At 35.3% G+C, this 22,817-nt stretch overlaps 1 protein-coding gene across 1 annotated transcript; it reads right to left on the reverse strand.

Moving 5' to 3' along the window:
* Window positions 1–1,440: 1,440 nt before the first annotated feature.
* Window positions 1,441–21,940, reverse strand: DDX43 (DEAD-box helicase 43). The gene is made up of 16 exons (XM_058176256.1): window positions 21,626–21,940; window positions 19,028–19,083; window positions 18,587–18,719; window positions 18,123–18,260; window positions 16,852–16,933; window positions 14,408–14,564; window positions 14,209–14,327; window positions 13,381–13,491; window positions 12,494–12,635; window positions 9,954–10,054; window positions 7,923–8,010; window positions 7,445–7,572; window positions 6,430–6,539; window positions 4,948–5,086; window positions 3,522–3,609; window positions 1,441–2,028 (listed from the first exon to the last, which is right to left on the reverse strand). Exons 1-16 carry the CDS (start codon window positions 21,933–21,935, stop codon window positions 1,915–1,917), a joined length of 2,016 nt encoding a protein of 671 aa, XP_058032239.1. The 5' UTR covers window positions 21,936–21,940; the 3' UTR covers window positions 1,441–1,914.
* Window positions 21,941–22,817: the final 877 nt, after the last annotated feature.

The following is a 22,817-nucleotide window of genomic DNA, read 5'->3' on the forward strand; positions in this document are numbered from 1 at the left end:
CAAGCAGTTCAACAACATACTGCAAGGAAGCGAAATTGAAAAGTGGCTAACATCTGGCAAAATCTACCTGATAATGAAATATCCAGTAAAAGGGGCAGCACCATGGAACTACAGGCCTGCTTATGGCGACTCAATAGCTTAAAGCTGGTGGATTTGCCAGCCAGAAAAGATCTGTTTTCTGTACTCCTATAGTTCTGACCCTAGCACTGTGAGAGTGGGTTCCCATTATTCCCGTCAGCTTCTGCCAACCTAGCAGTTCAAAAGCATGCAAAATGCAAGTAAATTGGGTGGGATTTGACTGGTTCGGGTGAACCAGTAGCTCTGACGACCAGGTCAGCCCGCCCACCCGCCTTTGTGCTTTATCTTCTCAGCCAATTAGTGTGGCAGAGCAGATTGCTACACCTCAGCTGTTGCTCCCAAGTGGTAACACAGAAAGTTATTATTTGTAAAACTGCACACACGTGTGAAGCATGCGATCACCGAACCGGTTGTTAAACCAACAGCATTCCACCACTGAAGTAAATAGATAGTACTCCTGTAGGAAGCTAATGGCGCTTCATGTGACAGCAAGAAGCCAACTGGTGTCAGACCTGCCTGAATGCAAAGTGAAATCATTGGAGAAAAAGTCCGGGATGAGGGCAACATTCCCACAGAATGTTGTTAGCCACTCTGTGTGGCTAGTTTGCCCTCTGCATGGCACTCTGGATAGCGCAAGTCTGTGCTACTGTGGTATCTCCCCCTCCTTCTCTTCCTGTCCCCATCTTCACCATTCCCTTCTGCTTTCTTCTATTATAAGAGAAATATGTAAAGCTTTTTCTTGGCATGAGACAAGTCCTGGCTTATTCCTTTCTCCAGGTCAGTATGTGAAATTAGCTTCTTCTGGTAAATGATACTTCTGGTTTGCTACCCAAACATCAAAATTAAGACATGTCTGATCACAGAACTCTTGAAATACAAACTTATTTAAACATTTTTTTTTGGGGGGGAGATACTAACTTGGAGCTCTTTTCACAAAGACTCAATAGGGATCAAAATGATGGGGATTCATGAAGAATCTTTCCTTGTTCAGTTTTTGCCAAAAAAACCACCCCCGTCACCAGCAACTTCGCCAAAAAAAAAAAAAAGCAATGAGTGGGAGTGTCACGACTGGTCTATGGTCAAAACATCAAAATTAGCAGGGACATCTGACTCTCAGACCTCTTGAAATGAAAATGAAAAGCACAAACAACAGTAAAAAAAATCTTATTAGAAATATTCCAGCTTGAAATGTTCTGAAATGGTTAGAACTACATGAGGTTAGAACGATCTGGTGTGAATTGAAAATGTTTAGAATTCGAAATGTTTTTCATATATTAGCATAAAAATGAGTTAATTTTAAAGTAAAGTTGGGGAAGGGAAGATCTGATCCCGTTATGTCTCTTGAATCTATGACAATTTATTAAGAGTATTCCATAAAATAGAATGCTAGCAAAATTATAAACCCTGAACATGTTCTACTAGCCATTAATCTGAAATTTAAGTTTTAAATCAAAACCATGAGTAGTTTACAAGGCAGATGAGGCTGTCTTAAACCAATTGCAAGGCACTATAATTTATGGTTGGTATTAAAGAGGAGGAAATACTAACAGTTAGTGCTTTTTTAAATTCTCTGCCAAAGTGAGATGATGTGATCAAATAAATTCCAGAGCATGTTACAAAGGAGTTTTATTTTCATTTGTTTTCAAAATAGTCATCATAGTATCACAGAATTCAAAGCAGTAGAGGAAATTAAGTTGTTTTAAATCTGGTACCAAATAGAAAGACTGAAAAAGCACCTTGAAGAAAACCAGGCTTCATATTTTCTGTTGTTGTAATAACACACAAGTCACTTTACTGAATTTTCCATAGGCATTAACTATACTGTTTCCAGATAGCCTAGAAACCTTTCTGTGGCCGCCCCCGTGATCTTCCTAAACCATTTTCTATTTCCCTTTTCAACTGGAATTGCTTATATCTTTCAGCCATCAAAATGAGTTCTTCAGGAATCACCTATTAAAGTTAGATAAACCAACAATTAGCCATTATTACATTTTCAATTTCTATAAACTATAACAAAATCATGAAAATATTCCGCAAATCATTTTCTGTAATATATATTCTATAAACACCTTCTAAAAGATCAATAATCCTGTTTGCATCAAGTTAAATGAGGTTTTAGCATTTACTCCTTAAATGTGCACATTGAAGAACAACTCTTCAGTAGTTGCAAAAACAGAAATCAACTTGATACTACTCATCTTTTTTTTTTTTTTAATCGTCTGTATCTTAAGAAAAGCATTTTGTGTTTTGGAGGTCTTTCTGGAGAACATGGAGTATACTGAACTTCTTGGCTATATCAGAAGACTTTTGAATTCAGAAATATAAATCAGTTATCTAAGTTCCTTCTAACTTTTGAGCAATTTCCTCCTGTGATATTTTGTGGAGACAATTCAAGGCTATAAAGGTAGGAGAGGAAAATCTGATGGAACAAATTATCTTCCATTTGTGGAAACAATATATTTATTCCAAACCAGGAAATTCGTGTTACTGTAAGTGTAAAGTGTTATACTATAATATAATACTGCAATTTGTAGTGAATATGAAAATATTTGGTAACGATTTGAGATTAGCTTTATACTGAAATTTGCAAAAACTCCTATCACAATTTTAAACAATATAATATAAAATGTAAGGTAAAAACTATAACCTAGCACTTAAATAAACAAACTGAAAATTAACACACATTTTGTAGCAGCAACAGATTTTAACCACAAGCTATCAACTCAACGATAATTCTATATTCACAAATATAAAACCTGATGAGCCCTTTTTGTGGTTGGCCAAGCCACATCTATACAGCGTTATCAGAAATTGATGATGCAGTCTTTTTTTTACCTTTTAACAAGAAACATGGAAATTACAGTGTAAATTCTGAAATAGCCGCCCTTCAATTAAAAAGAAAATGATTCAAAACCTTTCGGAACTGACCTCCAACACCTCACCCACCCCAGGTATATCATGACCTCACACATTTTAATCCTAGTCCTTCCCTCCACCAGTTGCTCGCTCTGTTCTACACAATATTTAACTGTCTTAATAGCTTGAAAAACCTTTCTCTGGGTGTTTTTGTCTAAGGGTTACTTATATGGGACCCATACACTTTGAAGCACCCTTCCTACATATCTGTAGTTGTTTCTTTAAGATATCAGGTAACATCTATGTTGTTCTCAATTGTCTTTAATGACTTAATATTTATTTTAAACAACTTTTTGTTGTAATTAATTTTATCACCTGGCTTTTAATTTATGCTTCTTCCAAAGACATTTTATTTAAGCTACTAGAAATTACATGCAATAAGAAGCTATACGTATAATATAAACTAGTCAAATAAAAACTTAAAAATCAATTTAAATGTGTATTTAATGTTTTATATTATTTTAATCAAATAAGAGTAAAAGGAATAACAGGAAAAAAAGTAGCAAGAAGCTTAGTTATAATGTTACCTGGTTTCCTCTTTTTAAAATGTCAATCAACTCTGATGCAACTCGCCAGTCACTCCTTGTGACAAGTGTTATAGCTTCTCCTTTGCGTCTGTGTAAAAGCAAACAAAATAAATAGTTCATATCTGGGTTTTGTTTAAAAGAAGTTTTTGCTTAACATCAATCCAAACTCTTTCACCAAATAAAATGGGGTTTAATATTTCTTTAAGAGATTCCTTTTATAGACCTGTATTGATAATTTATTAAAATGTTCCATTTTTAAATCCATATTCTGTCTTTAGACTCTTAAATAATAAAAACTGATTGCTCCTTTCTGAATGATTGAAATTGCACCAGTGGTAAATATCAAACTTCTCAAGAAGCAGTTTAGAAGATTATGGCAAGAGAGGAAAATATACAAGCTATCTTTATTTACCCTGTGCATAGACAGGAAAACGATGCCTTACTGCTGAAAAGGATCCATGTCTGCCAAACATCAAATGGATAGCTCCATTTTTTAAATAGGACTATCAACATTCAAAATATGGGGGGGGGAGAGAATGGGAGATTCAGCCACCTCTGCCGGAGTGGGTAATGAAGATGAACGTTCTGGAGTAAACGGTATTTGGGGGACCTTTAATGATGGGACAGCTGCAGAACTGGTTGCCATTTAGATCCTTGAAGCTCCAAATGATTAGTTAGAGTGGGTAAAAGGGGAGTTTATAAAAAAGCAACCCATCTTCTGTTCCTCTCTGACAGCTCAATCTATTTACAAAGGTAAAGGTTTCCTTTATTCAGTTGTGTCTAACTTTAGGGGATGGTGCTCATCTCTAGCCAAGTTTCTTAGCCAAGGGAGCCAGCATTTTCCAAAGATGTTTCCATGGTCACATGGTCAGCAAGACTATGTACTGAGGCGCACGGAATGCAGTTGCCTTCCCACTTAAGTGGTACCTATTTATCTACTTACATTTGCATGCTTTCGAACTGCTAGGTAGGCAAGAGCTGAGGCAAATAATGGGAGCCTACCCCATTGTGCAGTGCTCAGATCTTGAACCCAGGCTGTCAGCTTTCCAGATGACAAGTTCAGCGTCTTTAACTGCTGAGCCATTGTGCCCTCCTCTACTTACAGCAGGATCCTTAACTCTGAGAAAAACATCCTTGCAAACCTGACTGGCAGGAAAGTCCAATACCCAATATATATGAAAGTATACTAACATAGAATGTTTTCTTTCTCCTCTCATTTCTTTAATGAGGAATGATTATTCAACTCTATGGAATAAATTATTTTTAACAGGAAAGAGAAATCTGTTCAGCTGATGAATCCCTATTGAGGAGAGACTGCTACATTTCCCCTGTACTCTAATGCATCTAATATAAGATAAAAGAATATGCTGAAGAATACTCATATTTTCTACTTGGTAACATAGAAACGGTTTAAAGTTTGGCTTACCCAGCTCGTCCAGTACGGCCCACTCTATGTACATATTCTTCAATGTTACGAGGGAAATCAAAATTAAAAACATGCGTAATATCATGTACATCAAGTCCACGGGAAGCCAAATCTGTTGCTATCAATACACGAACTTTGCCTAGAACAAGCAAAATAAAAACTGGTAATATTTCACAATACATTTGAATGAAGTATTACTTTTCTGTAGTTTACCAAACAGTTGATACTTATGGAAATCTATTCCCACTTGGATTGTTCCAGACCCTAGTATTTTTATGGGAACATTTTGTCTCTTATGTACACAATTTGAGGGACAGACCTTGCCAATTCTCAACATTAACACAGTGGATCAAATTTGAAACAAACTATAATCAAAGTCAAGATGGCCACATTGAGAGAGGAGAATGGAGTGGGGGGGAGAGAGAGATGAGAGAGGGAGAGATCCTTTCCAAAAGCAGCCAGTCTCTGTGTCTTGATTACTTGCATTCCCCCGGGAGATTGCACTTTTCTTTCCCAGCTTGGAAGAAAGGAACTCAGGGAAATTCTTTCAACAAAATGAAAAAAGAAGTGAATAAGTACAAATTGATTTAAAAGGATGCAGTTTAGTTAATGTAGAATGTGACTGTCTAATATTAATGGTATGAAAAGAATGCTCCACTGAAACAGTAGAATCCAGGGGAAAAAACATGGAAAGAAGTATTTTCTGACACAAATTAAAGACAGAGACTTTTTTGGGGGGAGGGGGGAAACCATTTCTGCTGTAAGAACATTTTGTAAAACTCACTTGAGTGAAGAGAACAGAGTTTGTTAGCACATCTTACTAACATGTTAGCAGGGTTGGCCTTACCATGAGGCAAACCTAGGTTTTTCGGGTTTCATATTGCATGCTTAACAGGGCTTGCCTACAAATATTATTTAGGTTCTAATAATGGCTAAAATAATTGTTCATTGGAAAGATTCATACTAATTGATGAGTGAGGCTACAATGGCTGATCAGAATTAAAAACTTGGCCAGAGATTCACTCATTGTAAAAGGGCTGATGTCTGCTTTGGCCAGTATGGGCAAACATTTTCTATAAAATCTTTTTTTGTAGATGCATGCTATCAAGGAAACTCACTATCCTGAGATGTGTCTTATTTCTTAAAAGGCATCTCAAATCCATGATGTAATTGATTATATTTAAATTAGATCTGGCCTAGAAAGAAAAATTCATGGCCCTGCCCCCATCAATAGCAGCATTTAATATGAAAATATCAGTCCTGCTTAGTATACAATTTTCACAAGTTGCTTAATATTACATGATTCTAAATGGAGCCCCAGCATTTGCGTAATTTTAACATCATAGTTTTTAACTTGGGTTTTACTATTAATTATCTTTGAAATCTTTCCAAGTTGCTCAAATCCTGTAATAAAGATCTGAATTTGAGTTTATGTGTTTTGATTATTACATAATCACATTATGTTAAATTGATTATGATCACCTTTTTTGAAATCATCCAAAGCTTGTTCACGATCACACTGTTCTCTATTGCCATGTAAAGACTGAACAGGAATTCCCTGAAGTCCAAAATCACTTGAAAGGTCATCAGCCCTTTTGAAAAAAATTAAAAGCAAAGCTAATACATAAAGGATTTTAATCCAATTAATGTATCAATAAATATTTATAGAACAGTTAGAATAAAAATTCAAACCTATCAGCTACCACATATGCTAGATGACTTATTTTATTTCCTAAATATTCATACTCTAATACTAAATTTTACTTTTATTAATTTATTCAAACAATTACTTTTTAAAAAATCACAAAATGGATAATCCTGAAGATAATTTTAAGGGGTGGTATCACTAAACAATCAGAGGTTAAAATATATAAATGATGTGTGGCAGAACTGAAATATAATTCATACTGCAAATGTCAGAGAATAAAATGCTACTCCTAGAATAAATCCACATTGACAAATATATTAGAATATTAGACCTCTTTAGTAACAGTATAATGGAGTTAATGGTGTATAAAAAAACTTTCTTTTTTGTAGTGTACCAGCTTTCTTTAACACTGACTCATAACAATATTCTAATTATATCCCACTAATGTTCAATGTTAAATATTTTTAAATTAAGATTATGGTTTTAATTTTGATATTTGGAAACTATTTTACCATTTTTGTCTAATGTAATTGTTTTTGACAATTAAAAAAAAGTTTATTCCCAAATGTCACTTCTACTATTATTACTATTGTAAAGAGAAAGGGAAAAAAAAGTTTGAAGTGCTAAAAAACACTATCTTTAAAGAGCATAAATTTAACCTAGCTAAGTATACAGCAGATGCTTTACTCTAGAAAGTTTTAATCTAAATGCTAGTTAAATACAAATAAGTGATGAAAAAAGGTATTTCTGGGGGGAAACTGGTAGGTGAACTATCAGAGCAAATTAATACTGGACTATACAGAATGATGTTACAATTGAAGCTCATTTGTGTTAAGCTTTTCTACATACGTAAGTTTCTTTCCCACAAAAATGATGGCCTTCTCATCAGACTTCATAGTATCAACGAAATGATGTGTGAAAGCTCTTTTTTCTTCTTCTGGAATAACAATAATCTTCTGCTCTACTGTATTCACTGCCTGTAAAACAAAATTTATTACAAGGAAATATGACTGAAAAGTAATGGCTTATTGCATATATTGTCAAAGCTACTTATACCGTAAGAACTGTAAATACTCAGATAATGTGCAAACAAAGTAGAACATTTAAATGACTTCTGAATAATATGCATGCTGTTTAGAAACGACAGGACATTGCCTAAGGGCTATTCCCCAAATAATTATTTTATATATTTTTCATTTTGATAGTATACTACTGAAATTACTAATTTTCTCCAACAGCCTTTTTTCACATATGCATAGTAAGATCAGACATTTTTGGTATACATTAATTAGAGATATGTACAATATTAATGCTCAGTACAACTCACCGCTAAATCTAGAGTTCCAACGTATACGATCATTGGATCTTTCAAGTATGATTTTGCAAGACGACGGACACCACTTGGCCATGTAGCACTGGTGAAATTAAAATAAAATGTTTTTTAAAAATTTAAGATTATTATTTCCCCTATTCTAATTCTTTTGCTATTTCTATAAAAACACTTATCAATCCAGCTGCATTTAAAACCTGCTTTAAAAAAACCTCCCAAGGATTTCATTGCTATTTGTTTGACTTTTTATTCCATGTCATGTCATCTAGCATCCTTCCATCTCACAAACTTTTTCTTCCATGCATTCATTCTCTGCATTTATAAAAAAAAATATCTAATTTAATTTTCAATATTTCTTTCAAAGAGATTAAAATAGCTTTTAAATTATCTGAGCCTATTTACATTTCAACTTTACAATTCAATATTGTTATGTATTGCCCAGAATTACATAGTAAACTTAATGACTCTGGACAACAGATCATGGATATGTCAATTAATTGAGAAAAACAGACATTGGTACCTTCAGAAATATGATACCACCATTCTACTTCCATAGTGAAAGAGGGTCTTATTACAAAGGAAATAAGATATTGTTGAAGAAGTGAAAAATTAACTTGTCTTGGAAATGAACCAATCTATGTTAGCACGAATGAGATCTTTTATTTTATTTATTTATTTTTCACATTTCTGTCTCCCTCAAAGGGGGGGCTCTAGTTGATGTATAATAACATGTTAAAATATAAAATAGCATAAATAAAAGTTTTTAAAAATTTAAAAAAATTAAGAGAAGGCAAAGCAAAAAAAGGAGGGATTTCAGGGGACTAACCAACCACATGGCTGCATGCTTCCCTGGGCTCCCCATGCAAGGCCACAGAGTCTTAACTCCTTTTTGGAAGCCGGGAAAATAAACCTGTCTGTCTTACTTCCAGGGGAAGAATATTCCATAGGAGATGGGAGATGGGTGGGTCAAAAATGTGAAAAATAAATAACAAACAAATAAAAAATAGTCTAATGGATATTTCTATAATAGACTTCAATGGATAGTTAGAACTGCAGAAACAACAAGTGCAACCATTCTACATTCCGTTGAGGATCTGTACACTGAATGAACCAGAAAGAGGGCTGAGAAAATAACTATAGGCCCCTCACATCCTGGACATAAACTGCTTCAACTTCTCCCCTCTGGGTGCCGCTATTGGGCATTGCATGCCAAAACAGTTAGACACAAAGATCGTTTTTTTCTCCCTGTGCCATCACTTTGCTGAATATCTAATTCATACCTACACCAAAATTAGCCCCCAAACAGAGAGCTTCTCAAACAGCCTCCAAAAGGTCCGTTTGAGAGGCTGCCTTTGCAAAGAGAAATTGCAAAGTGGTAAATATCACTTTGGAGTGATATTTGGAGCTATCCATATTTACCTTCTCTATATTCAAAACTATTAGGAAAAGTGGAATAGACAATCAGGAACAGATCTTGAATTTCTTTTCCATCATCCTATACCTTTCTTATGTGTAATGTTATTTATATTCTTAGATTTAACTTAAAGAAGCACCTATTTTAATTAAATCAGCAAAAACTTCACTTAGTGATAAATTTTAAACAAGCTTTTCAGACAAGGGATATTTTAGGGGTTGTTCTTAGTCTTAGACTAAAAGATATTTACCCCCTGTATCACTTGTTGTAACTCACAATTAATGATTCTAACTATAATCTATGATATATATGACCTATTGCTTGCTGTTTTTGTGAGCTTATGTACCAGAGACAAATTTCTTGTATGTCCAATCAAACTTGGCCAATAAAGAATTCTATTCTCTAGGTAAGGAAACAACCACATGGTGTCAAATATTCTTTCTAGGCATTTTCTAGGCGTTTCTAATTTAAAATAAAAATAACAATTTAAAATGAAAAGGCCACAAAGAGATATACAAATTTTTATTTGCAATATGATATAAAACAAATTATCCATTTTCTGCATAGCACATATTTAGGCAACAATATCCATCAAAAAAAGTATACTACAGTACCTGGTCATAACTGTTTGTCTATCTGGACGTACATCTAACAAAATCTTCATTATTTGAGGCTCAAAACCCATATCCAACATTCTGTCTGCTTCATCCAATACCTATGAAAAATATGGTTAACTACTGTTGATTTCAGTGTACATGATGAACTGATAATTGATATAACAATCTGAAAATTACTAATTGTAGTCTGTATTTCTATATTTATTTTAGTGGATATGTATCTGAGTTAGTTGCATGTACTCTTTGTTGTAGGGATTCTTATATTATTCTTTGGCTCTGCTATAACGAGTAGTATCACCACCTGTTAGTATTTGTAAACTCTTAAACTCTGGGTAGAATATGGGGAAGTTAGAGGATAGAATAGACATTTGTATAACAGGACCAAAAGAATAAACTTATTTTTTAAAGTAATTAAAAATGAATTTTTTAAAAATGATTATAAATAAATTACATTGCATCAATACTACCCTACGTCAGTCCTTAAGTCATTCCTAGCCCTATGTTAGGGGCAGATATTCTCTGGCTTGGACTCCGTGCCTCTCTTTTCAAATCTCTCCTTCCAGTTTTCCGCTGCTATTGGAATATAACCTGGGAGAAGGCACTCAAGTGCTGCCACATTTTAAGATAGTTCATCACTCAAACATCACACAGGGCTGAATTCAATTTTCTAATTTTCACTAGGCCAGCATCTACTGGAAGAACAGATTTTTTATTACTGCATTACATCTCATCTTCACTTTAAAAAACCTGGAAGGCCCTTTACAGAATATCAAAGAATGTTATTTTCATAGGTAATATTGTTACCAGTTTTAGCTTTAGTATGTAACTATTTGTCTGCTAAAAACTCAGTTAACTCATTAGATAGCTAAGTGACGCAGTTGTAAAGTATGTTGTCACATGACCATGTCAATTTACAATGGCAGTTCCAACTGCAATTGTTAGGCGAATCTGCACAGTAGCAGTGTCCTGCTGTCACACGATCGCCACTTGAGTAACATTTCATGTCAGAAGTACCTTGTTCAGACAGGTTTGTTAGGATAGCTTCACTTCTTGTAACATATCTGACAGTCCAATTTAATAACCCTTATTAACTAAAAATTAAGTTATTCTAAAGAGGAGATTGCGGTTTTTTTAAATTAGGAGACTGACTACAGATATTTCCAGGAGTTTATCAAATTTTGTTCAGGTTGGATTGCGATTTGAAAGGCCTGGGTTTGAATCTGACCTTAGTTTGTTAAGTTTGTTAACAGTTTTACTCTGTTTTACTGGACTACACTGAATCTGCTCTTTTGGTCTTTGAAAGTGAATAATTTATTTTTATATTATTATATTAACATTCAAAAGCAGTAGGTACATTTGATGAATGTTTTATTCAGCAGGCTTTCTTGCTTTGTGTTTCAAGCTGCACAAAACATTTGTTATTTTAGTGCTTTCTTCTTCCCTACAGGATTGTTGCTGGATTATGGTGTTGTTTTTTTTATTAAATCTTGCCATCTGCAATTTGCAGCTTGGGAGTTGAAAAATAAATATAAACTAGCTTTAAAGGAATACGTTACCTGTTTATATCGCTAGTAACACAGACCTGTGTGTGGTTCTATAGTCAAAACCGCATATTTACAAAAAAATTTCCAAAGATAATAGAAAATTAAGGGAATAAGGGACAAAAAAAAAGACCAGTAATTATCAAGCAGGATCATTGCTGACTTCTAGGGAATGGGGAGGTAGAAAAATGAAGAAAAAATGGTACTGCAAACTCTGGAAGAAAGCATAGCTAGTTGGTCAAAACACTGAACAGATGACAATGTTTTGCTTCAGGTCTGCTTTTACTATTTAATTTATTTAAGTTAATTTTACTTCTGTTTATAACCAAAGTTGCACTCACCCACACATAAAAAGAAGGAAACAGTAGCTCTAGTTTGGGCTGGTAGGGAGAACAGCTTTAGGAAAAATGCACAGGAGCTCATTTTAATCTCAGCAAATAAGTGTAAATTGAACATGTCCATGGTTATGTAATGTTGGCTCACTATTTAAAAGGAAAACTGGAGGAGAGAATAGCAATGAATAGCAATGAACCTTAGGGTGCCGTCAGCCAGGCAGTGCCGACTGGCGACACCCAGGGGAAGGGCCTTCTCTGTGGGGGCTCCCACCCTCTGGAATAAACTTCCCCCAGGACTCCGCCAACTTCCTGACCTTCGAACCTTCCGCCGCGAGCTTAAAACACATCTATTTATCTGTGCAGGACTGGACTAGAATTTTAGTTTTAAATTTAATTTTAATGGGGTTTTTATCATTTTAATTGTAATTTTAAATTTTGGCCTATTTAAATAAGTTTTTTAATTTAGTGTTTTATCTTGTATTATATTTGTATTTTTATCGGGCTGTAAACCACCCTGAGTCCTTCGGGAGAGAGGGCGGTATAAAAATTTGATTAAATAAATAAATAAATAAAATAAAATAGACTTAGAAGATGTTCCAGCCAGTTATCAATATATGAATAATTTAACATTCCCACCTAATACATAATGGTGACTACTTGCCAAATATGTTATGCTTCTCAGATTTATGAAACTGTTCATCTGCAGGTCATTCAATCTGCCAGGAGTAGCAATAACAATGTCCACGCCTTTGGTAACTGTATTGATCTGTCCTTTCCGGTCTCCACCACCGTATATGCAAATGCTAGGAAGAATGTTTATTCAATCTTTAGAACTGAACTGACATGCTACTATGTATTTTAATATTTTACAGTCTTCACAAATTTTATAAAAAGACTTTCATAATGTTTTACTTTCCTAATTAAGAGCAAAGGGAACATCATTTGAACAACCCCTAAAATATCCCTTGTCTGAAAAACTTGTTTAAAATTTATCACTAAGTGGAATGCTGTTTTTTCCAACGTATTTGCTGATTTAATTAAAATAGGTGCTTCTTTAAGTTAAATCTAAGAATATAACATTACACATAAGAAAAATATAGGGTGATGAAAAAGAAATTCAAGATCTGTTCCTGATTGTCTATTCCACTTTTTCTATAGTTTTGAATATGCTGTCAATAGTTGCTAGATGTTGGTTACCGTATTTTTCGGAGTAGAAGATGCGCCTTATTTCAGGGGGAGAAAAATAAGGAAAAAAAAATCTGCTTGAGGCTCTCCGTTTGCAGCCTCCAAAAGCTCCAAAAGGGTGGGGGCCGGCGGGTGGGCAGGGCTACATTCAATATATAAGACACACCCAAATTTTCACTCTTTTTGGGGGGGGGGGAAATGTGTGTCTTATACTCTGAAAAATACGGTAGTTATAACCACTCTGCATATCAAAATAAGATAATGTAACTTTAGAATACAGCTTAGCCTTTTAGCCAAATCACTCTAGAGGTTCAGAAAAAACACACCCTAATATCTGCCATATAAGAGGATGTGGATTAGTACCTTTTAATTCCTTTATAAGAATATTTTAAGCACTCTGCTTCAACTTGAAGGGCCAGTTCTCGAGTTGGAATGAGAACCAGCATCCCTGGTCCATTGCGTTTTTCTCTAGAACTGAAAAAAGTACAACTTCTTTAGACAATCAACCTGAGGAAATCCTCAGAAAAGAGAGTTAGTGACAATGGAAAGAATAGAGGACACTTAAGAATTTCAATCAATCCCATCACTCACTTGGAAAATTTAAGAGGATAATTCCAATTTAACTTGCATCCAAACATAATTCAGCTTTAATTCAGATCACAGTAAAGCCATACTCCAAAGCACAATTGTAGAACAAAATAAGTAAAAAAAAGCATACATAATTTACATCCCAATTATATTGTTTGGATCATGATGGAATCAGTGGATCATTCTCAACCCATGGTAGGCAGAGCTACTTTATCTGCCTTATCAATAGTAATCTATTACAACAGGGGTGTCAAACTCAAGGCCCGCAGGGCCACCCTGTAAACAACAAAGGACCAGCCCACAGTGCCTCTGCCAGCAAAACCAGACCTCAGGTAGGCTGTGTGCAGCCCTTTCTGGCTCTGTTTTCCCTGGCAGAGGCATCTGGAAATAGAGCTTGGGAGTCTGTTTTCGCTGAGAGAGCACTCAGGCCACCAAAGGCGCCCCCAACACTAGTGATGTTGAGCTGGACATGCCTATCCTGGCCACGTCCCGTCCCCCTGCCCACCTGCAGCCAAACACACCCCTGATGTGGCCCTCAATGAAATTGAGTTTGACACCCCTGCATTACAATATAATAGAAGTTTTATCACATTTTGTTCTTACACTGGTTGTGAATCCAAATGAATGAATCCAGGCATTAAATAAGCTAGTGTCTTTCCAGTACCCGTCTGTGCTATTCCAATGAGATCAAATCCTTGAAGTATGATTGGCCAAGCCTGTGACTAAAATAAGAATTTCGGTGAATTTGCTGAAATGTAAACAGAAATAGTTTCGTGCCAATTAGATAATAAAGCTGAAATACCTGAATTGGAGTAGGCTTCTCAAAACCAACTTTTTTTATATTTGCCATAATGTCGGGATGATCTTTAAAAGCATCTTCAAATTTATGAACAGGATTAGGAATACGACGTTTTTCACCATCTTTCAGATCATCACATGAAATACTATTGTTTTCTTTTCTTAAATAAAAAAACAAAGTCAAAGAAAAAATCTTTTACATCAATTTTTGATATGAGTGCTTTCATATGTTTATACCAGATTAGGAAATATTATGCACATTCCACAAATTTATTCTGGACAATTATATATTTATAAACAAAATCAATGAGAAAGGATGAATTAAATATTGTGTTTTAGTCTGAAACTTTTAAAGTAAGATATAATTCTATACATTCCTTAAAAATGTTCTGAAATCAACAGTTTGTGAGGACAGAACAAAATGTCTGAATGCTTCAACCCTGAAATGTTTTGCTTACCCTAGTCAGTGCAAATTCATCTTATATGTGCAAATGCTTAAAGTATTTGTTTTTAAAAAGAATTCTAATAAAAATATACATAATGAAAACATTGTCTGTATTACAACAGATTGCTCAGTGTAATACTTACTATTACAGAACTTATAGCCATTAAGTCTATAATAACTCTTTATATGTACATTTAAGAGGCTCTATTTCTGTCAGAGCCATCTGCAAATGGTTCTCTAAAACTGAACTTTTCATCCTAACTTTGCTTAGAGTTTATATTTGGGTATATATAGCCAAATAGCATGATACTGATTATGCCAATCAACAATGCTTAACATAACAATAGAAATTAATCTAGTAGTCTGCTCTGTGAGAGAATAATGATTCAAACACTCTCAAAAAACTGTTCCTCTCTGCCCATTTAATCCAAAGGCAGAAATGTGAACATTTCTAAGTTTTTTTTTTCATTTACTATAAAAATCTGTTAAAATCTAAAAAATTTCTAGCAAATGAGAAAAGTTTCTAACTGTAGTTTGAATTTGGAATTTGTAGTGCTGCTGAAAACTCATTCAGCAATTACAAACATATTCAACTAAAGTCAAACGGTAATTATAAAATGGCATTTTTAATAAATGTAGTAGAGAGCTAAATAACACAATTAAAGAATCTCAGTAGATAAGGCTCTGTCAACCTGAAAACACCAAGTTTTTTTTAAAATGATGGGTCTCCAAGATGCAAACAATTCAGATACAAAGTTAATTATATAAGAATAAGACTTTAAAATATCTTCCCTTCCCCATGGCGCAAGAGCAGCCTCTAGTGGCCTTTATGGAAAAATTCATGTGAGCTTTTCTTACTGAAAATATAGTTTAGAAATCAAATCTACAAATTACAGGGACTTCTGTTATCATTCAGTATCAAGGTTTGGTCTAGTTATAGTTATGTTTGTTAGATGAACAATTTGGAACAATATTTTGAAGCTTTTATTAGAAGCAACTTGTTTGGCATATCCTGGAGTGGTCCTAGGATACCTGGGGTGTGTGTGTCTCCCAAAACCCTCTCAGGGACCTCAAATGAAAATTATTTGCCAGCCTACATTGAAAAATATGACAATAATATAATTCCATCAAACAAATTCCATCAAACTGTGAGAAGTAGTAGTGGCAGTGAATATGTAAATTTTAATTTGTAAATATCAATAAATATCTTTTGCAAACAAATGGTTTGGTCGGGATATAATGGTATTAATAGATCTCCTAATTTGGTTTTCCAGTCCAAAATACCAGAACCTGAATAGTATGTTTTAATATTGGTGATTAAGATGGTAGGAATAAAGAAAAAACCCTAATAAATGTTTTTTCAACTAAAAAAAACCCCATTATTCCTAACAGTAAAACTTCTCAGTCTAAAATATATTTAAAAAACTTCTGTATGTTGATTCACTCATTTCTGATGAACAATGGAAAACTCCCTTTGATTAGTTTCCAGCCATTGCTTCTTGTCCACACCCATAACCACACTCCATTCTAGTACACTATCCTTCCAGAAACTTTTAAATCGCCCAGAAAATCTTTGGAGAAATTATTATGCCTTTTGCTACTTAAGTATCTAGTCTTTATTATTACATAATATGAATGTATAAATATGCTTTATATTAACTGTATTACTAGGTACTATTATTAGTAAACTTTAATAATTAGTTTAATTAGCTACCCTAATCAGAATCATAACATACAAATTTGATAAATAAGTTGCTCCATGGCTACAGTTTTTAAGTTACATAGTGCACAGGCCAATATTTTGCCAAAAAGGAGAGTCAATAGATGCAAACTATTTTACTATACCGCATCTTTGGAAATACAGAAATGGCCCATTTTGGTTTCATGGTAATTATCCATCCATATCCAGCGTTAACTGAATATTTAGTAGACAATTCCCAATCCAAATATCTAAAAGACCTCAGTTAAATATAAAGCATAAATTTCATTATCTTAATTCTTACCGCCACTTATCAACTTCTTCTTGTGACATACAAGCGATGTTTGGGGCTTCTTTGTAAAAACACTTTTCAAGTGGAGGCAAATCTATTAAATGTAAAAGAAAAGTTGTTAGAAGACATTTCTCACATTGTAATTTACAGTATTTTAAAAATAAATTCTGTTCATGAATTAAATCTAACAACTGCAGTGAGGTTATTTTGGAGAAAATATTGTTTCAGTATGGCTTGCAAAAAATTAATATAATAAATATGCAAAGTTTAAATTTCTTTTATATATTAGTTTTAAAAACATAAAAACTTAGGGAGATTCATTTCTAGGTGTTTTTCTCTGCCCATTTTGCAGCTGTGGTCTATATTCACTTTTATCTGATTATTCCCTAGGCACCATCTCTTTTGTCTCCCATGGTCATTTCCACATAGCATTATAGTTATACCAAAAGAGAAGCATGTGTGGCTCAGGTGCATAATGCTTATATCAATTTACAGATTATACCCAACTCTACCGCTCCTTTTCATCCAATGCAGGTGAGGTGATTGGTACTGATAGTCCGAAGTTACCATGGTCTCCTTTGGAGTATTTACATCATTCTAAAGTTCCAATGGCCACTGCCCTCCCATGGTCACGTGACTGCATTTATGGCTGTTTTCCAGCATCCCATGGTCACACTAACCTTTTTGGTAAAAAACATTCACCTCTGGTTTTCGGCAAAATTAGCCCAAAAGGAAAAAAATGGTTGATTAACGACTATTGAAAAAATTATAAAATCAGGTTGGTCACAAAACTTACAACCATAATGGGCAGGCTCATAATGGACATTTCAAGCACTTGGCAACTGGCTCACATTTATGACTGGTTATATTGTCCCACAGACCTGTGACAATTTACCCATTTGGAAGAATGGATTCAGTTAACAACTATGTAATTCCCTTAACGGCTCATTTGCAACCATCATAACAATGGTTGCAAAAACAAGTCCAAAATCAAGTCATATGTTGTCTTCATTTATGACCAAAATTCTTGTCCCGACTGTGGTCATAAATTGAGAACTATCTATATGCCAGTATTTCACCATCTAGGCTTACTGCTGGTCTGTTTCTTTTGCGTGTCAAAGGGCTGATTTTGACCTTTAAAACCTTCAATTGCTTAGAGGCTATCTGAAGGAGCAGCTTCTGTATGTTTATTCAAATCTTAAAAGGAATGACTTTTGATAAAATAATTTACCTTGAAGGCTACTAAGGTATAATTCATTAAAAAAAAACCTTATTACACTAACCGATCCACTTCATGGCTTCATATTTAGCTTTGTTTTCTCGAAGGGAGGCCCAGTTAATTGATGGTTTTGGACTACTGAATTCAGAATTGATGATCACAGATTGACCGTATGAAGTATTTCCAAAATATTTACAGGAATCTGTTAAAACAAAATCAGGCTTGTTATCAAAAGTTTCCTATCAGATTGCCAGGCAATTTAAATGAGGACAAATTTAACCCTAGAATCACATAGAAATTGCACTTCAAGATCACTCAAGGACAGTCTTTTTTCAATTAAGATATTTTTTTGAATATTGAACAGCCCTAAGAAGGGTGGAAATTTTATATCCACTATTATATATATTTTACAAGCTTTCAATTTATTACTACTTATCAGTAAAGTGGCTAAATATTTTTTCACTATTAAATCAATAAACTTAATTTTCTGAGATGCCTACATATAAACACCACGTTTTCGACTCTTACCTTTAGTACCTCTTTCTCCTGTATTGTTTTGACTATACCTTTCAATAAGATTGTCAATCAGCATTTTAGCTTTGGTTTGTTTATCTTTTCCACCAAATATCTTTACTTCAGCCTCATAATTTCCCTTTATAACCTAAACACAAGATATTTAGATTAGGAATTAAAACTTAGAAATGAAGCAATCTACATATTGTAACTGTAGTGATTTAAAATAAATAAGACGTAAAACTTTTACAAATACTTGTTAAAATATTTACACACACATAAGAATCATTTAACAGAGTTAACTATTTAAAATGTATACACTTAGTTCTCTTCCCAAATTCTTAGTTGTTTCCTCCATAACAGGATATTAGGACTGACCATAAAGTAACTTGTGGAGTTACTTGGAGCATTTTTATTTCAAAGAAACTGTCACATGTAAGAATTAGAACATCTTACCTGTATTTTGCAACCTGATGATTCTTCAAGCTCCTTAATTTTAGTTCCACCTCGACCTGTTGTAAAAGAAATATGCAAAACAATTTAAATCAAGTCTTTTAAGATGCATACTGCTATTGACAACACTGCAATTTTTTTAAAATCAAGAGTAGAATAAATGTCTGCAATTCAATAAAAAAACCCAATAAATTTCAACTAAAATTTCTCAAAAATTATACTGTTTCACAATCATTTTTCCTTGTTCTCCAATGTCAAGTGATATTTTAGTGATAAATAGTTATAGAAGTAAAACAATCCTTTTACCATATTCCCTCTTATCCTCATTCCACTCATTCTTGAAGACTCAGGGTGATTACATCCATATGCAAAGTAATGTCAAACAATTTAAACTACCTGAAATAACCTAGGCATGCTTTACCAAATTATGTTATACTTGACATAGAGTTTCTCTAAATCCATCAGAATTCCTGCTAAAAAACATCAATATTTAACAAAACAATTATTTCACACACAATTAACAAAATGCTTTTTGTAATAGCTACTCAAATTTATAAAATTATTGCAGCAATAATATGCCAACTTATATAAAAATGGCTAAATGAATTTCCTATGACATTCATGCTATTCTCGATATGAAATAGTCAGATAATTTGAGCTTACTGACAACTATCAGAAATTTGATCTGTAGTTGAATTTATAAGCACTAGAACTAATAAGCTTTGTGATAAATAAGGTTTGCTTTTTAAAAAATAAAGAAAACTGTTATACAAGCCTGTTCTCAAACCACTTTCAACTCAACATTGAGGCACAAATGGTTCTTTAAAATACATGGACATTTAAAACAGCAAACTTTTACTGATTATAAAGTATATCTATTTGCTCTTTCTCTCATCCACATTTATCCAAGTCTACTAGGCTGTTAGGCACTGTTTATCCAAGTCTACTAGGCTGTTAGGGTATGACTCAAAGAATGAGTAGGTGTCAGGATCCCTTTCATCCCTCAAGTCATTGCTTTGTTGGTGGGAAAGGCCCAACTTCTTGAAACTTGGAGAGGGGCTTGCCATGTGTTCGGGCTAAAGTTTTGTCTTTTGGTTTCCTTAACAACTTCCTTTCCCTGAGGGAGCTTTTCCTGGCTTTTGTCCTCTCTGCTTACCTTCACCAGTTTTAGGTATGGTGGCTTTAGCCTAGTCTCACACAACACCCATTTCTTTCACATACACCCGGTTCCAAGCCAGGAGAAAGAAGCAGGACCAATGAATTTGGCAGCAGGCTACAGGAAAGGTGGTCTCCATTTATCTAGGAATCAGAAGTGAAGTGACTCAGCATCAGTTCAGCTGACAACCTGGCATGTGGAGTAGAGTGGTTTTTGGACCTGAGATGGAGATGCCTGGTGAATTTATCTGATTAGATTAGATTCTGTAATCTAATTGTCCCTATGTGGTTTTCTGGATGGTGGTCAGGGTCAAGGCTAGCCTTAGGGAAAGGTGGGGAATGTAAATTCTGTGTGGCTTTGTGTTTACTGACTTAATCCTTAATCCTATTAATTCAGCCTGCCTCAGTCTTCTAATTGGGGTTACTAGAGGCCATTCTGGCTGGGAGGCAGAGATTGCTTTAGCTTCTATGGATGGTTTTTCTCTGCCTTCTCTGGGCACATGAAACTAGAGGGGAGGAGGTATCTTATGATTCTTCCTACAATACACTGCAAATTGTAGCATCCATCTTCCAACAAATACACACTTCACCTATGTTCTATTAAGTTAATTCTGGAGACATAAAATCAATTTGCTAGTAATTATTCTACAGCACTTATGTCTTCCTTATCCTTTTTATCAACTAAATCACAAGCAATTTTAGGAGATCAATCTTTGTAAAGCTGTGTAAAGCTTTGTAAGCAGAAAAGTTTGAGGCACACACAACTAAGGGAGGCTTCTTAAGCTTAAGTGACTTCCAGATGTTTTAAAAATTCAGGTCCCCAAATCCCTGGATTAGCATTTGAGGAAAAATTGAAAGACAAACTCTAGCAAAGACTAAGTGAGGAAAAGCTGCTTAAGAAGCCCATCCAAATCTTAACTTTTATCCACAACCTGCTGCAACCACTTTCACTCCTTTTAGCGAGAGTTACATATTCAGCCCAGGTATATCATATTGACATAGTTTGCTTGACTTCGATTCAGGGCATTGCCCAGCCTGAGCCACAATTCCAAGCAAATAAAATAAAATAAAATAAACAAAGGCTAAATCTGACATCATATTAACTCGACTTTTACAGAGGAATGTCTGCACTGTGAGTTGTATTGTGTTGGGTGTGTGTGTGTGTGAACTGAGGGAGCTCAACCAATCTCATTGTACATATGTTGTGCACTGACAATAAAGATTTTGAATATTTTTTTTAATTACTCAATAGATTTTAGCTACCAGTTCTGTTTATTACGTATTCCTTTAAGTGAACTTTGGGTCAATTACTCTTCTCTTCAGCCCAACGAACCTCACAGGGTTGTTGTTGTGGGGGTGGGAAAAAGACGGCAGGAGAATTAAGTCTGTTGGCCGCCTTGAGTTATGTATTGAAAAGGCGGCAAACCACAATAACAAACTACCTACCTATGACGGTGCCGACGAGAGCATTATCCAGGGGGAAGCACAACGGGGGCGATCCCGGTCGGTGCCTTCCTCCTCCTCTTCCTCCTCCTCCTCTTGCCCGATACTCCAAGGTCCCAGACTGGCGGGCAAACGCCGGCCGCGAACACCATCTGTTCCCGCCGCCGCGTCTCTCTTTCTCTTTCCCCACCGGCCGGGTACCCAAAGCCTGCGAAGATCCCCCCGACCCCAACGAGTACCATTCGCTCGGGGGAAGCTTAGTTTGGGAAGCGCGGGGCTGGTCCTCTTCGCCGTCGGTTTCCCAGTCAGACATGGCGGGGAAACGTCCTGACCAAGAAGCAGCCGACGCTGACTCGCCGCCGGTTGACTTTACACATGAGGCAGTTTAGCGCTCGCCGCCCCGCAGCGGCTCTGATTGGCCGGCGCGTCAGTGGCGGCGCGTGATTGGCCGAAGCGCTTCGGCCTTCGAGCCGAAGGTTCCAAATTGCTGAATGAATATCCCGGGATAGCTGTGAAGGCGGCTCTTGCCAATTTTGGGACGGAGCGTAATAGTGGGGACGGAAAGTCGGGCTTCCGTCGTAAAAGAAGCAGCCACCCTTGCTCGCGAGCCACCCTTGCACCTCGCTTCGAAAGCAAGTTTGAATTCCGCGATAAATTCCACGTGGAGGATGGATGGATGGATGGATGGATGGGACACGTGGATTTATTTTTTTCTAGTTTCGGCTTCTTCAGCTCTCCCGAACAATTCGCTTTAGGCTTCAGACTAACTTAGAATAACTTTATTGTCACTTTGAATGTCACTCATCGGCATACACTTAAAATGAAATTTCGTTGCATGCAGCTCTCAAACATAAACATGACAACATGATAATGTTTATCTGGGAATAAATCTGACTGAACGTGAGGCGGTTTTTCTTGCGGGTGAACTCGCCTGGAGGATGTCTCTATAAGATATCGCTGGATAGCAGACAATCAGATTATTTAGAATTATTTTTTTCTCCCGTTGAAGAGGATCTATAACGTCTCCCTTTAATATTCATATCTACCCGGTGAGGAAAGGCATTTGTCCAAGATCTCTGGAGAGTGGTGTTGTGTGTGTGTATGTATATGTATATGTATGTATGTATTTTAAGATAGTCTTTCTCAAATTTGATGTGCCTTAGATGCTTGGGGACTTCAGTTCCTTTAATTTTAT

This window comes from Ahaetulla prasina, chromosome 1 (genome assembly GCF_028640845.1).
Source record: "Ahaetulla prasina isolate Xishuangbanna chromosome 1, ASM2864084v1, whole genome shotgun sequence".
Taxonomy (NCBI): domain Eukaryota; kingdom Metazoa; phylum Chordata; class Lepidosauria; order Squamata; family Colubridae; genus Ahaetulla; species Ahaetulla prasina.

Bases quoted from the DNA above. Each gene is read 5' to 3' on its own strand.
- DDX43 (XM_058176256.1), bottom strand. From the start codon at position 21,935: ATGTCTGACTGGGAAACCGACGGCGAAGAGGACCAGCCCCGCGCTTCC. The intron at 12,636-13,380 runs GTACTAATCCAC...CATTCTTCCTAG, and splicing joins TCTTATAAAGGAATTAAAAG to CATTTGCATATACGGTGGTG. The intron at 2,029-3,521 runs GTAACATTATAA...TAACTTTAATAG, and splicing joins TTTTAAAAAGAGGAAACCAG to GTGATTCCTGAAGAACTCAT.